We start from the raw sequence: 27,528 nt of genomic DNA on the forward strand, positions 1-27,528 counted from the left end.
CAAGCACTACCTCGTCCAGCTTGCCACAATCTTGCAGCTCCTGGAGCTCTTTGGCGACGTACTCGTAGAAATCACGCTTCTTGGTGTCTAGCTGCGTTTGTAGGGCCGATAGCTGTCTAACTAAAATGTCCACCTGCATTTACGGCGCGCCAGGGTAGTCACAGATAATTGAAATCATAACGGAAAAGAAACGAAAGAAACGAATAGAAATGAGCATACGAATACACAATGATAATGAACTTAGTGAAGAGAACACAATTAAATAAATGAATCGATACGGACAAGCTCACTGCTTGTCTCGGTCAGGAACGTAAACATGGGAAAGCTAATTGTAATCCAATTAGGTCGAGCCTTAACTGCTAGCTACCGAGCATTATGGTTAAGAATGAAAAAGATGGAGTAGCTTTATACATTGAAATGGTATGCTTCAAAGCTCATAAGGAAAATCGCAGCCAATCTAAATTTTTATCTCGACGAATCAAAAATCAAAATAACGAAATAAATTTAAATTGTGCAAACTAATATTTTCAACACGTAACAAGTTTACACTGAGCGAACTCACAATTTACTCACTTCACAGAAGCACAAATGGCTTATTTCAGTTTATTTGAAAGAGATCAATTAGCTAATAGACTCGAGGAAAAACCAACTCCAAAACTTTGAAAAGTTGGTCCCATAGATATGACAAACTATTTTTTTAAATCTATCAAGCTTGCAGAATTGAAACTTCTTCTAGGTTTTTTAAAGCTTTCTAAGAAGCTTGTGCAACTACTTCTTGAAGCTTGGACAGTTCTCTTGGAAGTTTAACTGAAAAGATTCCCAAACTTGAAACTTGAAAAGCTTGGAAAGCTCCCCTCAAAAGCTTCTCCCGGAAGTTTGGTAAGCTTTTTTCGGAAGCTTGGTAAGCTTTTCCCGGAAGCTTGGAAATCTTCTTCGGGAAGTTTAAAAAGCTTCTCCTGTAAAATTGGAAACCTTTACCTGGAAGATTCGAAAACTTCTCCCGTAAGCTTGGAATTTTTTTCCCGGAAGCTTGGAGAGCTTTTCCTGGCAGCTTGGAAAACTTTTCCCGGGAACTTGGAAAGCTTCTTCTGGAAGCTTGAAAATCTCCTCCTGGAAGCTTGGAAAGCTTCTCCTGGAAGCTTGGAAAGCTTCTCCTGGAAGCTTGGAAAGCTTCTCCTGGAAGCTTTGAAAGCTTCTCCTGGAAGCTTTGAAAGCTTCTCCTGGAAGCTTTGAAAGCTTCTCCTGGAAGCTTGGAAAGCTTCTCCTGGAAGCTTGGAAAGCTTCTCCTTGAAGCTTGGAAAGCTTCTCCTGGAAGCTTGGAAAGCTTCTCCTGAAAGCTTAGAAAGCTTCTCCTGGAAGCTTAGAAAGCTTCTCCTGGAAGCTTGGAAAGCTTCTCCTGGAAGCTGGAAAGCTTCTCCTGGAAGCTGGAAAGCTTCTCCTGGAAGTTGGAAAGCTTCTCCTGGAAGCTGGAAAGCTTCTCCTGGAAGCTGGAAAGCTTCTCCTGGAAGCTGGAAAGCTTCTCCTGGAAGCTTGCTTCTCCTGGAAGCTTGAGCTTCTCCTGGAGCTTGGAAGCTTCTCCTGGAAGCTTGAGCTTCTCCTGGAAGCTTGAAAGCTTCTCCTGGAAGCTTAGGCTTCTCCTGGAAGTTTGGAAATCTTCTCCTGGATGCTTGGAAAGCTTCTCCTTGAAGCTTGAGCTTCTCCTTGAAGCTTGAGCTTCTCCTGAAGCTTGGAAGCTTCTCCTGGAAGCTCAGCTTCTCCTGGAGCTGAGCTTCTCCTGGAAGCTTGCTTCTCCTGGAAGCTTGGCTTCTCCTGGAAGCTTGGAGCTTCTCCTGGAAGCTTGGGCTTCTCCTGGAAGCTTGAGGCTTCTCCTGGAAGCTTGAAAGCTTCTCCTGGAAGCTTGGTGCTTCTTCTGGAAGCTTGAGCTTCTTCTGGAAGCTTGGAAGCTTCTCCTGGAAGCTTGGAAGCTTCTTCTGGAAGCTTGGAAGCTTCTTCTGGAAGCTTGGAAAGCTTCTCCAGCTTGAGCTTCTCCTGGAAGCTTGAAGCTTCTCCTGGAAGTTTGAAAGCTTCTCCTGGAAGCTTGGTGCTTCTCCTGGAAGCTTGGAAAGCTTCTCCTAGGAGCTTGGAAAGCTTCTCCTAGCAGCTTGGAAATATTCTCCTTGATGCTTGGAAAGCTTCTCCTAGAAGCTTGGAAAGCTTCTCCTAGAAGCTTGGAAAGCTTCTCCTGGAAGCTGGAAAGCTTCTCCTGGAAGCTGGAAAGCTTCTCCTGGAAGCTGGAAAGCTTCTCCTGGAAGCTGGAAAGCTTCTCCTGGAAGCTGGAAAGCTTCTCCTGGAAGCTGGAAAGCTTCTCCTGGAAGCTTGAGGCTTCTCCTGGAAGCTGGGAAGCTTCTCCTGGAAGCAGGGCAGCTTCTCCTGGAAGCTGGAACGCTTCTCCTGGAAGCTGGAAAGCTTCTCCTGGAAGTTGGAAAGCTTCTCCTGGAAGCTGGAAAGCTTCTCCTGGAAGCTGGAAAGCTTCTCCTGGAAGCTGGAAAGCTTCTCCTGGAAGCTGGAAAGCTTCTCCTGGAAGCTGGAAAGCTTCTCCTGGAAGCTGGAAAGCTTCTCCTGGAAGCTGGAAAGCTTCTCCTGGAAGCTGGAAAGCTTCTCCTGGAAGCTTCTCCCAGAAGCTTGGAAAGCTTTTCCTGGAAGCTTGGAAAGCTTCTCCCGGAAGCTTGAAAAGCTTCTCCCGGAAACTTGGAAAGCTTCTCGCGGAAGCTAGGAAAGCTTATCCCGGAAAATAGGAAAGCTTCTTCCGGAAGCTTAGAAAACTACTCCCGTTGGAAAGTTTCTCTCGGAAGATTGGAAAGCTTGGAGAACTTCTGCCGGAAGCTTGGAAAGCTTCTCCTTGAATCTTGGAAAGGTTCTCCCGGAAGCTTGCAAAGTTTGCTTCCGGAAGCTTTGAAAGCTTGTTCCGGAAGCTTGGAAAACTTCTCCCGGAAGCTTGGAAGGCGTCTCCTTGAAGCTTAGAAAGCTTCTCCTGGAAGCTTGGAAAGCTTGTCACAGGAGCTACGAGTCCTTCTCTCAGAATCATAGATACTTCTCCCTAACAACCACATCCAACTAACCAACTAGCAACGAAAACCCCTTCATTGGTTAGTATCAGACCCTTGTCACTTAAAAACATTGAAAACCTTCCTATCTTCTGCACGCATGATCCCATCCTTACCGAACCCAACCTACCAAAGCCCAACCCACCTACCTGAGTCTTCTCGTTGTTCTTTTCCCACAGTATCATCTCCCGGCGCGCCATCAGCTCATCTATCCGACAGTCCAGAATCATCAGCTTATCCCGCTTGGCACTTTCCAACCGCTCCAGCTCCTCCCGGCAGAGCTTGATCTTACTTTTGAACTGTTCGTGCATTCGCGTCCGCTCCAAGTTCAGCTGCTTGAGAGCGTTTTCGATGGTTTGCAATATTTTTCGATGTTCTTCCTGGAGTTCCGTGTCCTCCCGGCTAGGGGTGTACTGTCGGAAGCGAAGCGGATTTTGAGGCGAGGTAAGTGCGGCGTTGTCATCGTCACTCAGAAAACTGCTGCAGAGATTCTCGCGAGATGCTGCTATCAGGGAAAGCCGTGACAGGTCCAGACGGGAGGAACGTTGCACGTGGTTGTTGTCCTGACGCATTTTGGCCGCCTCAGCTGGGTTGTTGAACCGGAACATGTTGGTTCGACCGAGCAGGAGGATGTCCCCTTGGCTGATACCCGTGGGGTTCTCGATGATGTTAGCGTTAAGAAGACAAGTGGCAGATGGATTCGGGCATATTGTTGCGTTTCCGTTGTCGAGAACAATTCGACAGTGCTCCGGATGGATGCCTATACCGTTGAGGACGATGTCTTGCGGGTAGGGGGCTTCAGCTGTTCCGATTGTGGTTTCGCCTTCCTTTAAGCTGTACAGAGTGACCCCGGTGCTGATATCGTCGTGGATTCCAATAAGGTGAGGCATCTCCGAATCCAGAACAACACCGACACCGGATTTCCTCAAGCCGAGAGATTTTTGCTCCCGCAAAATAGATTGAGCTTCTCGCCACTTTTCGGTCCATTCCTCGGTCAGAACCTTCTCCTGGGCTTCTTTCTTGTGCAAGTCTTCCAAAACTTTGAGCGACGGTTCTAATGCGGATCCGTCCGTCGAGAGCATCATTTTGAGCTTGAAGATCTCCTCGCGCAACTCTCGGATCAGTTTTACGTTCGGATCCTCGTTGACCGTCGGCTTATTGATGATGTTCTTCGCTCGATTAGCGTATCTCAATGTGCTCAACGTTTCACTATAATTTACATCTGCCGGTGAAATAGCTGCTATCATAATGGTTTTGCTATTTCCGCCAAGGCTGTCTTTCAGTAACCACGTCAAAATCGAGTCCCGATACGGAATATAAAGAATTCTTTTGTTGTGTGTGGGGTTGGTCTGTTCAGCTAGCGCCGAAATAACACTGCCAAGTGTTACCAGAGATTTGTTGATATGTGCTCCTTCCTTCAAACGCTGCCCGGTGGCACCGGTTGCATTCGCTCGTTCGCTTCCAGCCAAATCCACAAGATGTATCTTTGAGACCGTTTCACTTGGCATGTCATTCAGGTACCGGGCCTGGACGAAGGTAATTGTGAAAATCGCATGACTCCGACTGCTCGTGTCATTCATATTGGTGCTCGCCGTGGTTCGCTGGATATTTCCCTGCACCATGCAGTTCTGGATCTCACCATAATCCGACACCGGATGCTGTGACAGATTCTCCACGTACGGACCCAAAGTGCGATGCTCACGCACCCTCAGCCCATGCCCGGCTCCACTGGGTCCAAGCAGATCTTTGACTCTTTCGTTGTAGATCTCCAGGTACGAACATTGCGTTTTGTAGCCGACGCCCTCCTCCTGGCCCAGTTTCATCCGACCGAACAGTGACCGACAAATTCGCGGAATAAGACCTTGAGCTTCTGCTGTGCCCATCATGGTGAACGTTTTGCCGCTTCCGGTTTGGCCGTATGCGAACACGCACGCATTATAACCTGCAATGGGAAGGTAAAGAGAAGGGAGACAACGTTGGTGAGAAATTCAATGCCAATGGGTCAAGTTATGCATAAATGGGGGAAATCTGAAAGCTTCCAAGGCTTTGTTTGCGGTTGGCAAGCACGTGAGACCGACGGGGATTGTTATTTCGGCGTCTATTCTATCGTGTAATGGAATGGAGCATTAAACAAATTTTGTTTTCTGGTTATGCGAAAACGAGCTAGATGCAATTCAATGGCATGTGAAAAATTAGACACTCCGACTAGCATTAGCCTTGGCTTTGAAGCAAAAAAATAAATTAATTGCATTAGGTTTTACCCGGAATACAACTAACAACCAAGCAGATATACCATCATGTCGATAAATGCAAAACAGTATTTTTTGCATTTAAATAGAAATGGGCGTTGGCAACATTATGTTATTTTAATTCTTAATTGCCTTGAATCTGCGCTTCACAATGCATATCTCTGTACCTCTGCAGCTGTAATTTTCTGATCTATGGACAATCAATCATTTATAATTGTGTGGCTTTTAAGGTAATGAAATGTTTGTATATTGCATGACCGGTGTAAATAACAACTACCGTGGAGGTACCATATTCTGCGCATTTAAGAAAATTTTGAAACAAAATCGTTGTTATCGAGAAACCATAATGATTTATTAATACCTTTATGTAGTAGTTGTGCAGCTATAATTCACGGAAGACTATGAATCTTTAAAATTTTGATTAAATTGACTAAGAACATATATTATTAATCGATTTGTGAATTGCCATATGGTTCCTAATTCTGCGCACGTATTTTGAAATGTTCCATATTCTGCGCACAATGTTCCTAATTCTGCGCATAATAATAACCAGTCAGTTTGAGTAATTTTTTGTCTCATGAAATGGTTTTGAACATTTATACAAATATTTCATTACTTTTGCACGTTTTTAGTACCATGTATATTTCCTAGTCTATCTGACTACAACGTTTTACCGTTCTCGTACGCAAGTAGACGAAGAAACGTCCGTCCAAAACGAACTTATAACGAAATATAAGACCTGGCGAATTGGGCCCAAACCCAATCGACCCAGCTGTGATGAATTGAGATAATGCCTGTGTGTGCGTGTATGTGTGTACGATGTATGTGCCCAAAGATCTTATCTATTTTTCAAGTCCATTATCCGATTGCTCGCCATCACCACAAGTTGCTTTCGATGATTTTCCGCTGGACAACTTTCCAGATCGGTTATTGTGTTCATGTCAATGGTCAAGTCACTGTTTTGCCTTGTTTATTAAAGTTCGACATTGACGAAAAGGCAATTTTTTATTCCGATCAAATCCGATATTTATATGGAATTGAAATACACAGGATTTTGTTTTTACACGATTTTTTTTCGCTGGTATTTTTGATCGTGTGACTTCAATTTACCTCCAAAATCTTCGCAACATGTTTCAAAAAATTCAGCATAAATCAAAGAAAAATCCCATGATAATTGATATGCGTTAAACATTTAGGATGAGTGGAAAATTGAGAAAATGTAAATCGTGTAAAAACAGAATCCAGTGTAAATGTAATCCATCGCGAATAATAAGACCAGTCCTACATAAATGCGGATGTTGCCCAAAGTGCTATTTTCTCAAATGTCAGAATGCCAACTTAGGAAATCTTCGATGTAGATTTTTCAGGGAAAATTATTCGTGCTAGTAACGTGATATACACATTTAGATTAGAAAACTCGAAGTTTAAAAATACGCTCAGTGGAGCTGTGGTGCGCAAGGCCAAGTAGCAGATATCCCTTGTCTCTTGCCGGATAATCTATCTTCGCATTTTTTTGCTCTTCTTGTTTTATTCCAGCATTTTAAAATATGTTTCCTTGCCAAAACATTTGCTACATTCAATTTGGGTTGATAAGCCAGGCTTTTTGTACCTATCCATTCCACGCGCACAATTAGGAACAGAAAGTAAATTTTGTGCCATATTCTGCGCAACATAAAATGCTTTCTATAAGATAGATATTACACTCTGGAAGCCGATTTTCATCATATTGAAGCAACAAATAATCTGATTTGGAACTCCGCTTTGAAAAAATGAGTCCAAATCTTTATTTTGTGCTCAAATTCGAGAAAAAATGTTTAAGTGCGTTTTAGCGCTGCTGCTAATGGAGGCCATTTTTCGACATTTTTCGATTTTACTGATTTTGTTTTTCTTCATATTTCCGTTATCAACGCTAAATTATTGCTTTATTATCTGCACATGACAACAATAAATTGCCAACTTTTTGATGACATGTAAGTAAATTTAATGATAACCTTAAAGAAAATTTAAAAAAATGTTTTAGTGTCAAAGTGCGCAGAATTAGGAGCCGCGCAGAATAAGGTACGCGCACGGTACTTACGGGGCCATGCACTAATAACGTGAAGGCTAATGAGAAGTTTGTCACTTTGTGTTCCAAACAAATAAAAATAAATGTTAATGAAAAAAGTCTTCTTCTTCATTGGCGTTTCATCCCCACACTGGGACAGAGCCGCCTCGCAGCTTAGTGTTCACTTAAGCACTTCCACAGTTATTAACTGCGAGGTTTCTAAGCCAAGTTATTGTCGGCGTAGCACCAACTTAGAATTCGGAAGTCGGGACTTCCGAACCGAAGTTTCTTCCGAAGTTTTATCTGTCAAACTAATTGATGCGTTGTTTAGCGCATTTTTAGGCGAATCCAGCGCACTACTTCCGAAGTTGGGAAATTTGCCTGTATCTGGAGAAAAATTCAACTTCGGTATAAAAAGTGTTCTAACTTTGTTCCGGATAGACAATACCATTTTTGCATTCATTCATCCTGAGGCTAACACGATGATACTTTTATGCCCAGGGAAGTCGAGACAATTTCCAATTCGAAAATTGCCTACACCGGCACCGGGAATCGAACCCAGCCACCCTCAGCATGGTCTTGCTGTCTTACTATATGTAATATCGGGAGAGGAAAAATCCTCTAATTGATTAGAGTAAAACTTCTTAACACTCCTACGGTTTTACTTACACGAACGACCATGCCTCGAAAAAATTCGGAGCGCTATTTTCAAAGCGCTATATCTCAACTGTTTGTGAACCGATTTCAACAATTTTGGTATTCAATTTTCCCACACAAGATTTGTCTGAGACGTTAAGGCTTTGGTCCGATTCGAGAATCAAAATCAAATTAAACTTAAAAATGACAGTTAAAAAATTTGCAAATAACCCTGCTCGCAGAGCAAGATTACTTTTGACAGATATTGAATCATTTTTGATTGATGGTTTGTTGGTCTTGCTGGGTAGCACCAGCCATTCTTATGAGCTGGGGATTTCATAATTTCCGAACTGTCACTTTTAGGTTTAATTTGATTTTAATTCACGAATCGGACCAAAGCCTAAGACCTCCGATCGGACCTTTCGGCACCTCAAAACGTCGGAGCAAGTTGTGATTTTCATACAAATTACGTGATTGATGCTCACCAGCACGATGTTCATGCTGATATAATTAACATATTTTGAAAACCGCAAGATTTAGAAAGTTGCAGTCTTCCACAAATTTATTCAGGAGGTCAAAACGAAACTGACGCAGGTCATTTTTTTTAACTCATCCGTTTGGCGGCGCTAGTGTTTATGGAATACTCATTGAATTAGATATTGTGGAATCCGAAAGATTTAGAAAGTTGCCGATTTCTACAAATTTGTCCAAGAGATCAAAACAAAACTGTTGCAGATCATATTAGAGTGAACTCTCTCTAACTCGATATTCTGTAACTCAATATTTTCCCTTGCTCGTTGAAATTCAAAGTCAATTGAATCTAGCATACTGCGCTCCATCCGTAAGTCGATATCTCCCTTACACGATATTCTCTAAGTCGAAGTGATTTTCCAATGCATTTTCACCTCGATTCACCTCTTAATCGATGTTGTCAGAAACACTACACGCATGTATATAAAAAAAAACAGGAACACCGTCTTCGACCAGAGGTCGTACAGACTGAACACTTAACACCTAGACAACGTACAGGACACATAACACCCAGTGGACTGGTGGAGAATTTTTCAATCACGAAAAGTATCCTTCTTACCGGGGCGGGAATCGAACCCACACTACATAGCCCATGCGTTTAGACGATTGACATCGAATCCGCACGGCCACGAAGCCCACAAGAGAAATAAGAAGCTAGAAGTGAGAAATGAAAAGTGAGATTTGAAAAGTGAGATATGAGAAGTCAGAAGGGAAAAATTAGAAGTGAGAAATGAGAAGTGAGAAGTGCGAAGTAAAAAGTGAGAAATAAGTAGTGGCAAGTGAAAAATACAAAGTGAGAAAATCGTAGTGCGAAGTGAGTAATGAAAAGTGAAAAGTATGAAGGGAGAAGTGAGATGTGAAAAGTTAGAAGTGAAATGCGATTAGTGAGAAAAAAATGAGAAGTGAGGTGAGAAATAAGAGATCAGAAATTAATAGTTAGAAATGAGAAGTGCAAAGTGAGAAGTGAGTAGTGGAAGAAGGAAGTTAGAAGCGAAATGTGCGAAGAGAGAAGTGAGAAGTAGGTAGAGAAATGAGAGATGAGAAACTAATAGTTAGAAGTGAGAAGTGAGTAGCGGAAAAAGGAGGTTAGAAGCGAGGTGTGTGAAGAGAGAGTTGAGAATTAGTGAAACGATGCCTTGTCCTTGTATATGTGTTTATGCATATGAGACATGCAAAAATTGATGCCAAATTTTCATCATCAGCCGACTTCAAGTGCAAGAAACAACTGTTATGGTCAGTACTGCCGCTAACCGCAAGTCGAGCACATCTGTATATTGGACTCCATATATAGATGTGCTCGACTTGTGGTTAGCGGCAGAGTATGAGCTGAAAATAATCATGAGTAAAGAACCTTCAGCAATTTTAATGATCCTTCAACCCGTTCTGGATATTTTTTTTTGCAAATTCCATGCGAAGATCTAAATATTCCCACGTATTTGCAATGTTCCTTACATATTGTGCAAATAATCAAAGAATAGCTTAGCTTGATCAACTTACAGCAAATGTACACAGCTTACCAATTGAATAATTTTCTTGGGATAAAAAGAAATTATTCTCATTGGACTTGATTCGGAGTTTCTAATTCTAACTAACTAATAACGACGCCGGTCACGTCCTTACAGTCAATTTGGCATTGGGAAAGGAAAATTTGTTTGACACTCATTGTCATACGAGGCCGATGAGTGCTCTGCATTTTCGTGAACGCTACGGGAAAGAAATCGTTGGTTAGTTAAAAAGGTAATTCATGTGAAGTCACCTTGGTAAGCGACTAAATATGTATTGTAAACGAAGTTCGCTTAGCAACATGATCGATATCGCACTCATATTGTGCAAATAGTCATATAATATCACAAAATGTAAATTTTAATCTTGAGGGCTATATGTATATTTCGATGATTCGCCGAATATTGACGTCTGGAGTATTTTCAATCCTCTAAAGATTTAAAAAAGGTTCATGATTTTGTTCAGCGACGCAGCCAAAATTTTTAATATAAAATATGGCTTAAATTTAAATTTGTTTCGAAAATCCGCGGAATTCCGATAAATTTCGACAGAAGCTAGTTTTTTTAGCGAAATTTTTGTAATTTTCCAAAACGAAACGAAATCAGATTTTGCCATGCTCAAATTCCGTTAACTGTATTCCGAAACTCATCCACTTAGTAGCGCTAGTGTATACCAGAATACTCGTTAGGTTAGATATTATGGGAATCAACAGGTCAAAAAGAAACTTTCGCAGATCATATTATCCGCTTGGTGGCTTTTGTGTATATGGGAATACTCGTTGTAGGGGAAATGAAGGCTTTGGCAGGTTTTGTTCTATTATTGTCACTTGTCAGGGGGATTTTTGTTGACCAAATTTTATGAAATTTGGCCACAATATTCTTTGATATGCAAAAAATGGTTAGGCCAAATTTCAGCATAATTAGTTATAGAAAACCCCCCTGCCCTGACAATAATAGAACAAAACCTGCCAAAGCCGTCATTTCCCCTACTAGATATTTTGGAATCCATGAGATTTATAAAGTTGATGCCTTCTACGAATTATCTTTCTTCTTTCTTCTTCTTCTTCTTCTTCTTCTTCTTTTTCTTCCTATTCTTCTTCTTATTTTTCTTCTTTTTTTTCTACTTCTTTTTCTTCTTCTTTTTCTCCCTTTTCATTTTCTTCTTCTTTTTCTCCCTTTTCTTTTTCTTCTTCTTTTTCTCCCTTTTCTTTTTCTTCTTCTTTTTCTTCTTCGGTTCTACATCCCAACTGGTACTTGGCCTGATTTCCAACAAGCATTCTATTAGCATTTCCTCAGTTATTAATTGAAAGCCTTTCTAAGCCCGCCATTGCATGAGTGTTCCTCCAAGGATTCCTCCGGGAATCGATCTTTCCCGTTGTGGTATCCGCGTGTGTCAAGCACTCAGGTGTATACAAGACTGACTTCTGTTCAATTGCGTTGTACAACATGCAATTGCTGTTGCACTAATACTTAGAGAGTGTAGCGTGAAGGGGGTTATTCATAGATGCTACGTAGAATATATCAACATGATATTGTGCGTATATTAAACGAGATACCAGTCACCACACCCGTCAAAAAATGTATCTGGTTCTTTTATCTCAGTAAATAATGTGACTTATTTTGTTAAGAAAATTATTTTGAGCTTTTTAGTGGAATGTCTTCATCAATTCCACCACTTAATTATACCTTGACAGATACGTATTTCGACCTCAACAGTAAGGCCGTCTTCAGTGTCTCTGTCTCGTACTTGTCTCGACTTAATGATGATTAAATGAACTTTTATATAGTTTTCGGCTCCTAAATTGATTTAGAACTTGCGCTTCTCTGCGTACTTTGCGCCACAAGATTTCGATGATGATTGATGCCCTCGCTCCAGCATATTAACTATGTGTCAGAGGGTCGATAGATTGGAGTCTCGGGTGAAAATTTAGAACATTCTTAACTATTTTGTTTGTTAATCGTACCAACATCATCTATGCATTACCTAATCCTAGAGAAAACTTCATTGCGATGCCTCTAAATGAACCAGTTCTAGAACTCTATGGCGTTATGTTTTTGCCAAAGGCGAAAGTCTACGAATAATAAACTATACGTGTTTTAAGGCATTTTTGCTTTTCCGCAAGAGCTTTTGATAGGTTGAGGGTTGCATTGAACTGCTGCGTGCGATGGATCTTCTATCCGTCCTCATATTCTTGAGTAATGTATCATCAACCACAATTACTCGGGTGTGGGTTTATGACTACTTCAAACTTAGAACATGTAGGGAAACAGTTCGGCACTTCATCCCATAGCTCCTATTTCCAACTCATCAAAAAAAAATTTATGATTTTTTCACCAGTGAGCACGCTTGTTAGAAAAAAGAAGAGACGAGATTGGTGCTGTATTTCTTTGTTTTGCGATGAGATAAATTTACATATGTTCAGTGAGATGGAAAACGGAACAGTTTCCCTATTACATTTTTCAAAATAGTTTAGTGCAAAGACACCACGTTTTCTTTTCAATAACGTTCAATAAAGTTCGCGTGTTCATAATTTTGTCTTTATCGAAGCTGTAGCCAACCAGGAATGCATGTTGGTATGTCATGCCTCACGTAATGAGAAGAACTCAATAATTAAAGGTGTTATTTTTCACCAAATTGGCTAAAAATGATATTATTTATGATAATATAGCACATTACCAATCCGGAGATGGCGAGTTCGATTCTCGCTCCGGTCTAGGATGTTTTCGGGTTGGAAACATTCTCGACACCCTGGGCATAGTGTATCCATTGTACTTGCCTCACAAGATGCATACTCATGGCGGGCATAGAAAAAAGGTTTCAATTAAAAACTGAGGTAATGCTATTAGAATACTAAGTTGAAAAGTCGGCCCAGTTCCAGTTGGAATGTAGAGCCATTGAAGTAGAAGAAGAAGAAGATAACACGTAAAAGGCAAGAACATGCATTGGAATCTAAATTATCACCAATTGTAATTATTTGGATATACGCAGCTAAGCGCATATGTACAGCACATGTTCATGAAATGTACATATTGATACCACATTTGCGAAAATGAATCAACATCTCTTCTTCTTCTTCTTCTTCTTCTTCTTCTTCTTCTTCTTCTTGTGGGCATTGCATCCCCACACTGGGACAGAGCCGCCTCGCAGCTTAGTGCTCATTAAGCACTTCCACAGTTATTAACTGCGAGGTTTCTAAGCCAGGTTACCATTTTTGCATTCGTATATCATGATGCTAGCACGATGATACTTTTATGCCCAGGGAAGTCGAGACAATTTCCAATCCGAAAATTGCCCAGACCGGCACCGGGAATCGAACCCAGCCACCCTCAGCATGGTCTTGCTTTGTAGCTGCGCGTCTTACCGCACGGCTAAGGAGGGCCCCCAATCAACATCTCTTAGAGAGACTAAAATCACGACCCTACGTCCTTGTACTTAATGGAATAGTGTGGGTTCAAGTCCCACCGGCAGCCGAATCTTTTTCCGCAATTATCTCATAAAAACACCTTAAAATGGCAAATTGAACATCTTTTCCAAAAAGAATTAAGTAAGATTCAAGTTCGGTAACCATTCAGCTACGTTGTTTCTACCATATGGATAATACATAATAATTGGAAGCAGGATTGTACGACGTGGCAAATCTATATACGTAAAATGAATTTCCGTTTATCTGCACCTTATAGACTCGCAAACTACTATACCGATCGGCGTGGAAATTTGTTTGCGGATGTTTTTGGGGCCGGTGCTCCTGCTCTAGGAGTGGGGGCTCCCTTACAAATGGGACACGTATTTTTTGCAAAACTCGATAACTAAACAAGCAAATGAAACCAAATTTGGCATGTGAAGGTTTGACGTTTACTTTGCCAAACGAAATCGAATCGCTGAGCAAATACTAAAACTTAAATTGTGAATACAAAACAGATTTTTGTGCTAACTAATTAGTTTTAGGCGAGACGAAGCTCGAGGAGTCAGCTAGTTAAGAATGAAGAAGCTTCCAGTAAATCAAAATGGTAACATTTCAAATGTTAACACACCTATAACACACTGCCGGGCAAATGCATCGTTTGAAAGAAGGGATCATATCACATCTTCCCTTGCCTTAAACTAAGCAAATGCCTGAATTAGAAGAAGGACCAATATTCTCTCTTGACTTCTGCCGGGCAAATGCATTCTTCGAGTGAGGGAACCATATCTTCTCTTGCCGTTTGCTGGGAAGATGCTTTCTTAGAAAGAAGGGATCATATGATCCCTATTTTCCCTAGCATTGAGCTAAGTAGATGCTTGAACTAAAGGAGGGAACTATATCATCTTTTACTTTTTGCTGGACCTTTTGCCATCCTTTGAAAGAAGGGATCATATCTTCCCTCGTCTTAAACAGACCAAATTCCTGAATTAGAAGAAGGAACCATATCGTTTTTTTGCCATTTGCCGGAAAAATGCATCCTTTGAAACAAGGGCAAATGCCTGAGTTGAAAGCAGGAATCATATCGTCTTTGCCTTTTATTGGTCAAATGCATTCTTTGAAAGAAGGGTTCATAGCTTCGCTTGCCTTAAACCGAGCAATTTCCTTAATTAAACAAATAAATCATATCCTTTCTTGCCTTTTTCCGGGAAAATTCATCCTTTGAAGAAGGAAGCATATACTTTTTAGACTTAGACTTGGGGGCCGTCCAGAAACCACGTGGTCATATAGGGGGGGAGTGGGGGGGTTTGGAAAATGACCACGATAAGCCACATGGGGGGAGGGGGGGTGTTGCTCTCGAACCACGTGGTTTTTTTTAACACGAAAATTTTTGGTAAATAACAATAGCGGTGTAAAAAATACAAATCATCAAAATTTAATGATTTAATCATTAAACGCAAAGCGCATCTTAGGGCCGATGCCCACGTAGCGTCTTTTCAACTCAGTGTTAAAATGAATTTAGCATTAAGCATCGAGAAAACCCGGTAACGCAGAGTCGGTCGCAACGCCGATGCATATCTGAGTTATTTGGCCAACTTAGCTTTAGATCCTATTTCCATAAAAAAAAAAATAAACGAAAAAGCAGGTTGCGTTTCAGTCTCAATTTTCACAAAAAAAAATTGGGAAAGAAAAATGAAAAAATATTTTCTAAAAATTCCGCCGCAGATGGTTTTTGGCATCACGCCGCCGACACTTTTGTATCAGCGGACTACAGCTACAATTTTGAAAACTGTTCATGTTTTTACAATAATTCAAGAAAAATCTTCAAAAGAATGTCTTGTGGATATTCAGGAAAAATCCAGTAAAAAAATTTCCTGTTAAAACTTTGACCTTACTTCATACAATCCTGATAAAGTGCTAGCATTCAGAATGTTTTTTGAACAATTCTCTCTGGAAAATTTTGCTACAAATTGGTCATGAAAAAAAAAACAAAATATCGCCAGTTTAAATGCTGAAAAAAATTCCATGTGAATTGTGAATTCTGTCTGAAAATTCAAAACATTCTCGTGGGAAATACATATAATTTTTGGTGGAAAAAAATGTTCATATTTTCATATTTTTTTTACATTCTAATGAATTTCTTCGACAAGTTCTTCCGAATCTTCACCAGAAATTCTATTTCATTTCCAAAATAAGTTTTTCGAGCATTTTAGGGAGTGCACTTCAAAATGTTTAGTCTCCAGTTAGCCTTACGAGCAAAGGCATAGGATTGCCAATCCGGAGATGACGAGTTCGATTCTCGTTCCTGTCTAGGATGTTTTCGGATGTCAAACATTGTCGACACCCTAGGTATAATGTATCCTTCGTACTTGCTACACAAGATATATAATCGTACAATTGCTGGCATTTAAAACTTTCAATTTATAACTGAGGAAATGCTAATAGAATAAACTAAGTTGAAAAGCAGACCAACTTCCAGTTGGAATATGGAGCCATAGAAGAAGAAGAAGACTTCTAAATTTTTCAAGAAAAAATCTTCTGAATTTTCATGAGAAATTAAATAGCCAATGCCACATGAAACACTTTGATATTACCATTGATTCTTTTGTTTTTGATTTTGTTTTCAAATTTGGAATTTTGAAATGAAATTTTTACGCTCTTTGTGAGTTCTATCACATTTTTAAATTTTCCAAATATTTTTTATTCGAGGCATTATTTAGAATTTCCACGGAAGAGTCTATGGATTATCTTCAAAAATACTTTGGATTTTCAAAGAATAAATCTTTAGAATTCTCAAGGTTCGTGTTTTTTAATTTGCACCATAAATTCTTCCAAAATTTCATGGGAAATTCATTCTTCTTCGGAAAGTCATTTTGATTTCTTTGTCGGTTCAGCTAAACATTGCTTTAAATCCTTACCATGCAAAGAAGCACAAGAATGATTTAAAAATTTTAAGGAATTTTCACATCAGAAAATCTTTAAAATTTTGATTTAATTTTCTAAGGAATTCCTATTGGAATTGCTTCTAAAGTACAACCTTCACAAGTACTACAAAAGTGCAATTTTTTCGTTATTTCCACTTGTAAAAACATCGAAATATCCTCAGGAAATTCATTATTGGTGTTTTAGATGAACTTTTTTCGATTTTCTACTGGAAAATCTTAGGAATTTCCATCGGAAATATTTTGGTATACTCCAAATAATTTCTTTTGGAAATTAAAAAACTGCTGAAAATTTCTAAGATTTTTTTGAAAAACGAAAAATTTCCATTGGAAATTTAGAAGAATTTCCTTTGAAGATTCATTAAATTTGCCCAGGATTTTGAAAAATCTTTAGAGATTCTGTAAAAAAGTAAGCTGGATTTTTTTCTAATTTATGCCGGAAGTTCTTCGAATTTGATGTTTATTGGAATTTTCATGCATTTAGGATCCTTCTACGGATTCTTCTAGTTCTTCAAAATTTCTACCGAACCTTTTTTAGGAACTTTTCCACAGAATTTCGAAAAAAAAATCGTTGAAATACTGAAGATTTTTCCGTGGAGACTCCGAAGAATTTCTTCTAACTATTCTGAAGGGTTTCCCTTGCAACTCCAGAATAATTATTCTTGAAAATTAGGAAGATCTTGGAATTTAAAATTCATCCAAGCAATACATGTAGGCAATTATTTAGGATTAAGAAACATTTAGGTGCATTTTTAAATTTTTCGATCAATAATGCACAAAATTCTAGTAGTGCGTATGAAAAAGGTTATGACATAGAGAAGTTTGCATTTAAAAAATCAACATGAAATTCTAAATAAAATGCTTTTAAATTCATAAAAGGGTCTTAGAACTAAGAAGAGTCCGGCGATATGAAAAAAAGTGGCAGTGTTCCAGAAAAAAACACTCCAATTCCTAAAACAATCTAGGGTAATAAATAGTGTTATAATAACGATTGAAATTGAATTCCAAAACAAATCTCAACCCTTTCAGGACGGATGGGTCATATATGCCCAGCGTTTTAGATTGGCTATTAAATCACAAAGAGAGCTAGACCACCATTTTCTTCAGTAAAATTGTTCCTCTAGATATTGGTTTTACAGAAAAAACACTGGGAGCTCAAATTTGACTGACCCTGAAAACTCAGTTATCCGAAACTTTGGGAAGATTTCGATTCTAAGAGCATGCAAATGAAGTTGAAATGTTTGAATCATTCTGAACACTCAGATAAGATGGGTCATCCTGAACGTTAAGCCAGTGATTGCTCTCAAGTTCAGCCCACGACTTCTCGGGTGATCAATCATGACATTTGTAATGTCCTCATCATCGGTATGTACCCAATCCGATGAAATAAGCATATGATCCTAATTTCCATTAACATGAGATCTAAGAGACAAGGTACCCAAAATTATCTTGAGTCAACATCAAGCTGCACAATGACTATGCCTTTTTGTAGGGCCTTAGAAGCACTGGGTTCACGGACTTGAATGATTAAGTAGTTCAAACATTACGACTTTCAGGACGTTTTTAAAACCTAAAAGTTTTGTATAACCTAAGTCGAGTCAAGTACGAAACACTGAAGACGACCTTACTGTTGGGGTCGAAATACGTATCTGTCAAGGTACAATCAAGTGGTGGAATTAAATGGGAAGGTACAAACTCGTCTTATGACAAGTAAAGACATTCCATTAAAAAGCTCAACATAATTTTTTGTAGTAGCTTGTACAAATAACAATTGCCATATCAACCCAATGGACCTAATGGGATATTATATCATACATCATTCATAATTTGGTTAATTGGATAAATCGAATGATCCGAACTCCAAAATGATAATTGATCTATAATACATTCATTCTTCTATGAGTCCACCATTGACTGAAGCATATTCGAGATATGGAATAGAAGTTCCTTGGGAAATTATTCGAAAGACATCAGAGTGAACGAGAAAATATGTTTAGTATGGCATCATTGGATTCCACGAGTCAATATCAAAATAAAATTTCAATGAAGAATTAGAAATTTTGAGAGATGAGCCAGCTCTAGATTATTTATTAGAGAAAAAATAGAATCTTCGAAATAATGAAAATTTATAATTTCCATGCTGGGTTTTAGTTTGATTTTGAATCAGTTGAAATTGTCCATCTTCAAAATTGATCGGATTAACCATATGTTTTAGTTACATAGGTTTTTTTTTTAATTTTTGTGCTTGAAAAAAAAAACCACGTGGTCAAAGGGGGGGGAGGGTCTGCCAAATGACCACGATAGACCACATGGGGGGAGGGGGGGTTGAAAATCTTCAAAAATATGACCACGTGGTTTCTGGATGGCCCCTTGATCCAGAGGTAAAAGGATGTTATGTGGAAAAGGCAGACAATAAAAAATTCATGGAGTCTACCAATGTTCCTTCGAGCAGTGATTTGATACAATCTTTAATTCAAAACAAAACAATTCAAAGCATCTCTCTTATAATGTTCGAGCGATAATAATTATAAATAATTGAACATATTATGCATAAGTTCCGAAATATGTACATAACAATTAAGGTACACTGGGGGAAGTGGAAAAGGAAAAATCGACAGTGCATGTTTGAATTAGTGTAAAACCAGTTTAAATGATCTAAATGGGTTCAATCAAAATGGGCTATCAAAAACAGTCAATTTTGCACCAACTGTGTGGTGATTCATACCATTTTGATATTTAAAAATAAGGAGTTGTTTTTCCACTTAACCCAGTGGGATGGGGTAAGTGGAAAACCCATGCTACCTTGACCTTCAATTGTGATTAGTAGTTACATATAACTAAAATCCAAAGGATAATTGCCCTGAGTATCTATTGTTGAATAATTTCATTGGCTTAGCGGAATAGGTCCTCAAGGAATTCTCGTAATAGCTAGGGGAGGGCTGGTTTTGACTTCTCGAACACTAAGTGTACGTAAAATCTATATGTTCGCCCCAAAGATGAACTTTTTAACGGCAAAATGGGACTTACAAGGTTATAAACTAATCAACTTAGTTTAACGAATTGAGATGATGTCTGTATGTGCGTATTTGTATGTATGTGCGTGTGCAAAGCACGTGCAAAATTATCAGCTATTCTTAAGCACTTGTCCTTAACCAATTTGTTCGCAAAAAATGGCATTCAACGGCGATACTTGTTATGAATAAAAATTAATGTGAACTATAGAATATATTTACCTATCAGTGTTATTCTTAACTTGTTTATAGATTTTTTTTCATGTGTAAAACATGTGAAAGGCATCAATACCGATAGGTGGATTAATCAGGCATTTTCTCATTTATATTAGTCCAATCACCACTGGAATCACAATGATAACAAAGAAAGATCATATTGAGATTCACAGCTATCGAAATAAACCCTGGAGGGAAGAAAAAAAAAATTGCGTAATTAGAGCATTATCCACTTCCCCCGCAGTGTTTGATACCAGGGGTAAGTGTAAAATCTTTGAATTATTTGCTTTCATGGTACAAACCACTACAAATTGAATGGGATTAGTTTAATTGTATTGTAATAGTAACCTGTGATATAAATTCACTTGAAAAAGGGACAATTGGTGCAAATAAGAATTGATTTTATGAATGCAAAAATCAACTTTTCGCGAAACCTTAAATTACAGTTCAAGCGTTAACCGTATTAGTGCATGTATTATACAAATTTCAACATAGTATTAGTGTGAGCATCAAAATATATTCTTGCATAATGTTATGATGTGGTAAAAACTGTAAAGTATGTACAATTCCAATTTTACACTTAGGGTAAATCGCCAAATGTTGAACGGCTAATTTCTTCGCCTATTGTTGAATGCACGTGCATTTCTTATGGGAGTTCAACAATAGGCGACAAAATTAGCCGTTCAACATTTGGCGGTTTCCCCTACCCCCTTTTTCCACTTCCCCCAGTGTACCTTAATTAAGACAACGTTAAAACAGAAAATTCTTCGGAAAATCCGCGAGATACTCTCTGAAATTTTCACGACGAAAAATTCTTCAAAGTTTCAGCGGAAGATTGTTCAAAATGTAGATTTCAACAACAAAAATCTTTGGTTTTTAACGGAAAAATGCTCGAAATTTTCTAGGAATTTCTTTAGAATTTTACAATTCATTGTATTGTCCATAAGAAATTCTTGGGAAATTCCATTTGCCAAAAGCGACAAACGTCCGGACCGGTAATTTGCCGTTTGCCGTAACAGGTCGTCTGACCGTCGATACTGGCCTTTAAGCCAAAAGTCATCTAGCCCAATTCCATTTAGCCGAGCTGAACTGAACATTTACCTGAAACTGTTATCAGGTCGACAATGGTTTGGCCGAAAATGTAGCTTGGCCAAAAGCAACATACATCCAAAATGAACATTCGATTGAACTGGTAATTTGACCGAAAAATGTTTTTACCCTAACAGGTCATTTGATTGAAAATGCCGTTCGGTCAAAAAAGTCGTTCGACCAGATAAATCATTTCAATACCAAATTTTCAAAACGACTTTTTTTTTGCTTTTGTAAACAAAGATTCAAACTTCGATTTGTCGAATCTGAGAGTACCCCCACGGAAACCAACACAATCAACAAGTAGCCTAAGCCTTCGCCTATATGTTGATGCTTTCAGATTCGACAAATCGATGTTTGAATCTTTGTTTACAAAACAGGTCGTTTTGATAACTTTGCATTGATTTGACCAAAAATGCAATTTGGTAAGAATGGTAATTTGGCAGAAAGAGCCATTTGGCCCAAAAATGTCCTTTTTAAAAAGCAACAATTTCTGCCAAATTGCATTGATCATTTGGCCGGAAGGGTTGTTTTGCAGAAAGGATATTTTCGGGCCAAATGGTTCTTTCTATCAAATTTCCATTCCTACCAAACGGCATTTCCGGTCAAATAATCTATTCGGTCGAACGATTTTTAACGGCCAAATTACCAGTTTGGCCGAATGCCCCTTTCGGCTATATGTCACTTTTGGCCAAACCAAGTTTTCGGAAAAAAACATTTTTGACCTGATCGGTTGTGCGTTCAATTCGGCACAATAGGATTTGTTTAGAGGACTTTTGGCTTAAAGGCCAGTATCGACTTTAAAAGTGAAGAGGTAACTAAATTGACCTTTCCCGTCAAAATTTTTTATTCACTCAATCGATTCATTGGCTTATTTAAGGTCAACTTTCCCAAAGAACCAATATTTTTTGACGCCTATAACTATTTTTAAAATCGAAAACAAAAACCGAAAAAAAGCTGCAGGTGCGAAACGGCCTGAAAAAATCACCCGATGTACGTTCAAAATCGGGCCAATCTAAAAAAAACAGCATTATTTCGATTTTTGTTTTCAATTTTAAAAAAGGTAAGAGGTTTCAAAAAATATGGGTTCTTCGACCTTAAAGAAGTCAAAGAATCGACTGAGACAATAAAACGAGATACAATTTCTGACAAGAAAGGTCAATTCCAAGGAATTCTTGAAACATCAAAGAATAGTTCTTGTGGAAAATCTGAAAATAATTGAATATTTTGGAAAACTTTAATTTTTTTTAGAGAAGCTTATCAAATTCAAAAGATTCTTCCCTTAATGTCTATAAATATTCCGAAAAAAAAAGTAAAAGTAAATCTTAAAGAAATGTAATAAAAAAAAGGCCACGCTGATTCACGCCGCCACCGGCGGCTAAAATGGCTTTCGGCGTGACGCTGAAAACGCCGCCGCCAACGCCGACCAAAATTTTGACAAACGCTGCCGCCACCGAATTTTGGGTCGGCGCACACCTCTCCCTTGGAGCAATGATACAATCTTTATTCAAAACAAAACAATTCAAAGCATCTTTCTCATAATGTTAGAACGATAGTAATTATAAATAATTGAACATATTATGCATAAGTTTCGAAATCTGTACATAACATTATTTGTGGAAATTTTATAGGGGAACTGTTCCATTTCCCATCTCAATGAACATATATTCATCTCATCGCAAAACAAAGAGATACAGCACCAATCTTGTCGCTTCTTTTTGCTAACATGCGTGCTCACTGCTGGAAAAAATCACAAAAATAAAAAACAAATCAAATTCGTTTTTAGTGCTTTATTTTGGATGGGATGGAAATGGGAGCTATGAGATGAAGTGCCGAACCGTTCCCCTAGTTATCTATTGCTCATAGCTTGATTTCTTTATTGGCAATTGAGAATTATTCTTTGTGAAATCATGATTTTTTTTTTTTGAGATTTCGTTTTTGTATTTTTTGATTTCCCTGAAATTTTGCACATACATTTTTATGGCCAAAAAACATAATTTGCAACATTGGTTTGTCATTTTGACTCTAGCCTAACTTTTGACAAGGGCCTAAGCAAAAACACCTTGAACACTTTCAAAAAAATTCCCGTTTTTTAGTGACCACCAGTTTTTTTGACATATTCTGATACATTCGAGAATATGTACTCCATACTTTTTTCATTATATTGATTACAGCGCTTCCCCATTAGATGCTGGCGAAAATAGTATCCACTCCACATAAGTGAAAAGCTTTCATTCAATGAAAATCGTATTGATTATTGGTTTCAAAAATTTACAAAAAAAAAGTTACGGCACCACTCTCGGAAGGATTAACAAAGCTTTGGCTTCGCAAATAAACTACTCAGGTTATCGACATTTACGATTGTAACGGAATCACCCAATGCTTGCGGTGAATACGGGATGAAGGTGCTAATTAATCACCCAAACAGTATCATTTAAACGTTGTTCGCTTTGTTGTTCGCACACTAAAACGAAAAACGTGTTCGTTCAATGGTTTGATGTCTTCAATCAGCTGATCCAAAGTGCCGCATTGGCCCTGAACAGCCACCGGATGACTAAACTGATGTCTAAACTGAGACTGCGAGCTTGAACATCACAATTTCGCGGATGATTTCACGTTGGCACAATGAACACCGAGGCTCGGAGTATATTGCCGCTGATGTAAAGCCACGAAACTCAATTTACCCTTCTATAATTGCATATGTCGACACATGTGTACCACAAAAGACCGCTCGCGGCAGATGATCTCATTTTGTCAAGTCATCTCCGCTTCAACCACCCTTTTCAATATCACCAAACTTATTCAATGTACATAAAATAGTAACGAAATTATGGCTCCATTTACCTTGAAACGCGCAGTCCACGATCTCCGTGCCCAGATCCTCGAAAACGCTTTCCTGCGGGGTGAAGTGCGGGTCGCCTTCGTCCACCGACCAGTACGAGTGGTCAAAGGTAAAATCGTTGAACGGTTCCGGACCACCGCCCCGGGCAGCCAGCAGCTCACCGCGAACCGCTCCCGGCCCGGTGAGTTTCGGTTTGAGCAGCCGGGTCCGCTTGCCGTCCATCTGGACGATGAGCTTGGAGCCGAGTTCATTTTCTCTGTAAGAATGGAAAAAAACAAATTGGGAAACGAAATCAGTTATTGATCAAATGAGATGAAATTAATGTTCTGATTTAGATAATAAAAATCAAGTTTTTAAGAAACAATGAACCTAAAACTACGACTTTCGATTTTTCTATGTTCAACTAGAATTCGACCAAATATCACTTACTGCTTCTAAACCTTGCTTTGGCCGCATTTGGCACCTTGCCATCACATGAAAAAAGGTCATAAAGTGATATACCACAAAAAACGTCCAGGTGGTGCCCAAGGACATGCACACTTCAAATACTCCAGAGCTTCACTCAATCGAAACAAATATTGGGTCATCGTCAAGCGGAGCCTCAAGTCGATGTGAGAAAAAAACAAATGCTATGTGAGAAATGAAATACAAAAAGAAAATATTTAACACAATTACTAGCAATCTCAAAGCCATGGTTTGGCACAAGGACCGATGACACAATTTCGAAAACTGCCTTCAATGAAAATGTGTTCCGTCGTGCGTGACTCACTTGTTGCATTTTACTGTACATAAAACGATATTAATAATATGTGCAGCATGTCTCCTCGACTATGATCGTTGTGCACCAGACTGGTCCACAGAAGCATATTTTCTAACTGCAGTTATTCGGCGAGAAAGTTGAGTCAAATAACATGCAACAAGGGCAAAGCCTGAACGACTCATTAGCCCATGATTTTGTCGAATATCTGCACTTGAAAATTGGTTGAAATTACTATATCGAGGGGTAATTTAAGAATATGCGAAGACAATTTTCAGCAGAAAACAAACCCGTTTGATTTTACCATGTGCGCGTAGTTAAAATCAACTGTGGCCCTTGTGGAATGGTCCATGATAATTTTTTTACTGAAATTCCATGGTAGTTTTAAAACAGAGCGTAGTAATCTTTACCACGAAATATTTTCTAAGTGGGATCTAATTGGTCAGTCTAGTCCACAATTCCATCCCTAAAGAAGAGATATGATTTTCAGTTAAAATTTAAAAAGAAAAAAATTGCATTATTCAAATGACCGCAAATGCATATGAATTGATGGAAAAAGTAACATCTATCTCAATAAAGTGCTATTTCGACCTCTCTTATGTGTTTTTCTTTTTTTTAATGCGCGAGAAAGGCACCACCAACGCTAGGTGGATTGATCTGGGTTTTCTATCATATATTAAGAGTGAATTATATAGCAAGATTATTCAAAATTGTAAATCTGATTTTATATAGGTACATGTATTCTAGCATGTATTAAAAAATTTAAATTAGGCGAAGATGTTGTTCCCATGGAACGGTGAACCTGTCTATGATTCTGGGTATGCGTAGAATTCTAGAGACGAATGAGAGGCATATTAGATCCCAAAGACAGTACGTCCTATGCACAGAAGAGTGGGTGAGGAACATATTTTTAGCAGCCTTATTGTCGGGGCAACCGTTGCACAATGGGAGAAAAACAACTCATACTGGTAACGAGGAAGATTTTTTTTTTATTTTCCTCAGGTTTTCCGCCATGCAGTGTATGAAAAATACGCAAATCATTTTCCCCCTCATTTCATGTCATCACAGTCATATCGATTTTTTTCCCAAAATAGGTTCTATACCATCGAGTCAGGTCTTTCCTTTTGGAATAATCAATTTTTCAGTAAGGTTTATATCAGTAACCTTTTTGACTCCTTTCCTCCGTTGTGCCGGGTTCTGCTCTAATATTTATTGCATTGTGACACGTCCATTCCCTTCCGTCACCACGAAGTGTGAGCCTATGGCTACGCGACACTGTAGTAGATAAATATTGCTTGTTGGCATTATGCGGCTGCGTTGTTGCAATTACCGTATCTATGTACCGTTAAAGTGAAATCCCACACTCTCAGACACACGACGGAATTCAATAGCATCAGATGCGACATGGTGCCATATGGAACTGAGATACGGGTTGCAGCAATATCGAATCGGTCATTACCGACTGCGAGCACTAGGTACAATAAAGGAACATATTTAGTTTTCTCAGGCGAATGTTGAACTGTGGGTCATATGATAGTCTGGAGGCGGTGTGTTGTTACGAATGAGTATCTTGGCAATAGTACAATAAAATATTTGTAAGTCGATACAACATCAGAAAGTGAGTAGTGACGAAGTAGTGCAATCGACGTTTAAAAAACCGTATGGAAACTATGTGTGATACACGACCCACCTAAAATTTGTAATAAAACAGTCAAATAATGCTCCGCTATTCAAGCCCCCTGTGAAACGGCATTGTTTGTTTCTTTTCAGGTATGACCCGGATGGGATAGAAACTAAACTTTCAGCATGTGGAACCCTATACTTGTGTTTTGATGGGGTTAACATTTTTCTTGGGGAACACCACATATTCGCCCCATCGATTGTGAAAAGCGGTCTGTTGAAGCTGGTCTACAGTTCGGAAAGCGTGTCACAGGATTAACCAGCCTTTATGTCTGATCTAGAAAGGGCAGGACGATAGAATGGTAGCGACTAGGTACAATGTTCCCACACATCATTTAATCATCAATTTCAAAACGGCATACGACTTCGACTGCCCAACATTGTCCAGCAACGCCCGCTGGTCCCGTCGAACAAAAACTAGCTATTCAACGCTTGCCTCGTTAATTCGACAGAATTTCGGGCCGCAGACCTTTTTTTCACTATTTTTGTAAATTTTGATACAGAGATCAGTTCATCACTTGTCTAGTGAAGCCAAGGCCAGATGGGCGGTTGGAGAAAAGGTGGGGGTTTGAAACGGAGCTACCCTTGGGTCATAGGGACCTAGGGACCTTCCAGAAGCAAAGTTTATTGATATGTGATAACAGATTAAAATTAAATAGGTCAGAATACTTAAAACTAGGACATCAAAAACCGATAAAATATTGGTCGCTGTCATGATTTTATTCCGGCCATTCAGGGCCACACATTTTGGCGATCCTGCCAGTTTACTGTTTGGATCCTGTCGCTGATTTCATGACGTGAGTTGAATTCAGGTGGTTAAATTGTGAAGAGTGATATATTTTAGTTTGCAAAATCACAAAGCGCGTCTCGAAGATCATCGGAAAATGGTTTGAGGTTTGCGAAATCACAAGGCGCGTTGAAGACCCTCAGAAACTGGTGTGTTGTTTGCGAAATCGCAAGCAGGGTTGTAAAATCGATTCCTTGAGCCATGAGTCGGGTGGGGTTTGACTCACGCTTGATTTGAGTCATGGATCCCGGGCAGAAGCTATGAACAGAATAACAAAACAAGATATGGACTTGATTGATATAAGAGATAAAAGAACAGGCAACAATATCAAAAATTTGCACCGAAATATCATTTAAATGTCAAGATATGCTATGGATAAGAACAAATTAATGGCACATGATATTGATCACTTATTAAAAATAGCATAACTTGATATCCTTATGATTTTTTTAGTGCAAAATATTGATATTGTCGTCTGATCTTTTATCTCTTATATCAATCATGTCCATATCTCATTTTGCTATCTCATCAACATTTGATATTATTGAGCTATTTTCGTCTACGCGGGATGAGATCTGAGAATTTAAGTTTTTCCCGACACTGATCACAAGACGCGTGTCAAAGACCGTCGGAAAATGGTAGGGTAGAATACGGCATTGGCAGGGTGCGACAGTTGTTGGCACCCTCAAAAATATTTGCGTTTTCCAGCAAACATACACTATTTATGAACATAATTTTGATTCAATCACACAATTTCA

The 27,528-nt window shown here is 38.9% G+C and overlaps 1 protein-coding gene across 5 annotated transcripts in view; it reads right to left on the reverse strand.

Moving 5' to 3' along the window:
* Positions 1–27,528, reverse strand: part of LOC134202185 (kinesin-like protein Klp98A) — an 87,189-nt gene that overhangs the window by 13,583 nt on the left and 46,078 nt on the right. For 4 of the 5 annotated variants that reach the window (XM_062677242.1, XM_062677248.1, XM_062677237.1 and 1 more), the window contains 3 exons: positions 23,549–23,802; positions 3,233–5,025; positions 11–133 (listed from right to left, as the gene is read on the reverse strand). In XM_062677242.1, the coding sequence (XP_062533226.1) occupies positions 11–133; positions 3,233–5,025; positions 23,549–23,802 (2,170 nt within the window). The remainder of the gene's footprint in view (positions 1–10; positions 134–3,232; positions 5,026–23,548; positions 23,803–27,528) is intronic. The other variant, XM_062677262.1, reaches the window with a different exon arrangement.

This window comes from Armigeres subalbatus, chromosome 1 (genome assembly GCF_024139115.2).
Source record: "Armigeres subalbatus isolate Guangzhou_Male chromosome 1, GZ_Asu_2, whole genome shotgun sequence".
Classification (NCBI taxonomy): Eukaryota; Metazoa; Arthropoda; class Insecta; order Diptera; family Culicidae; genus Armigeres; species Armigeres subalbatus.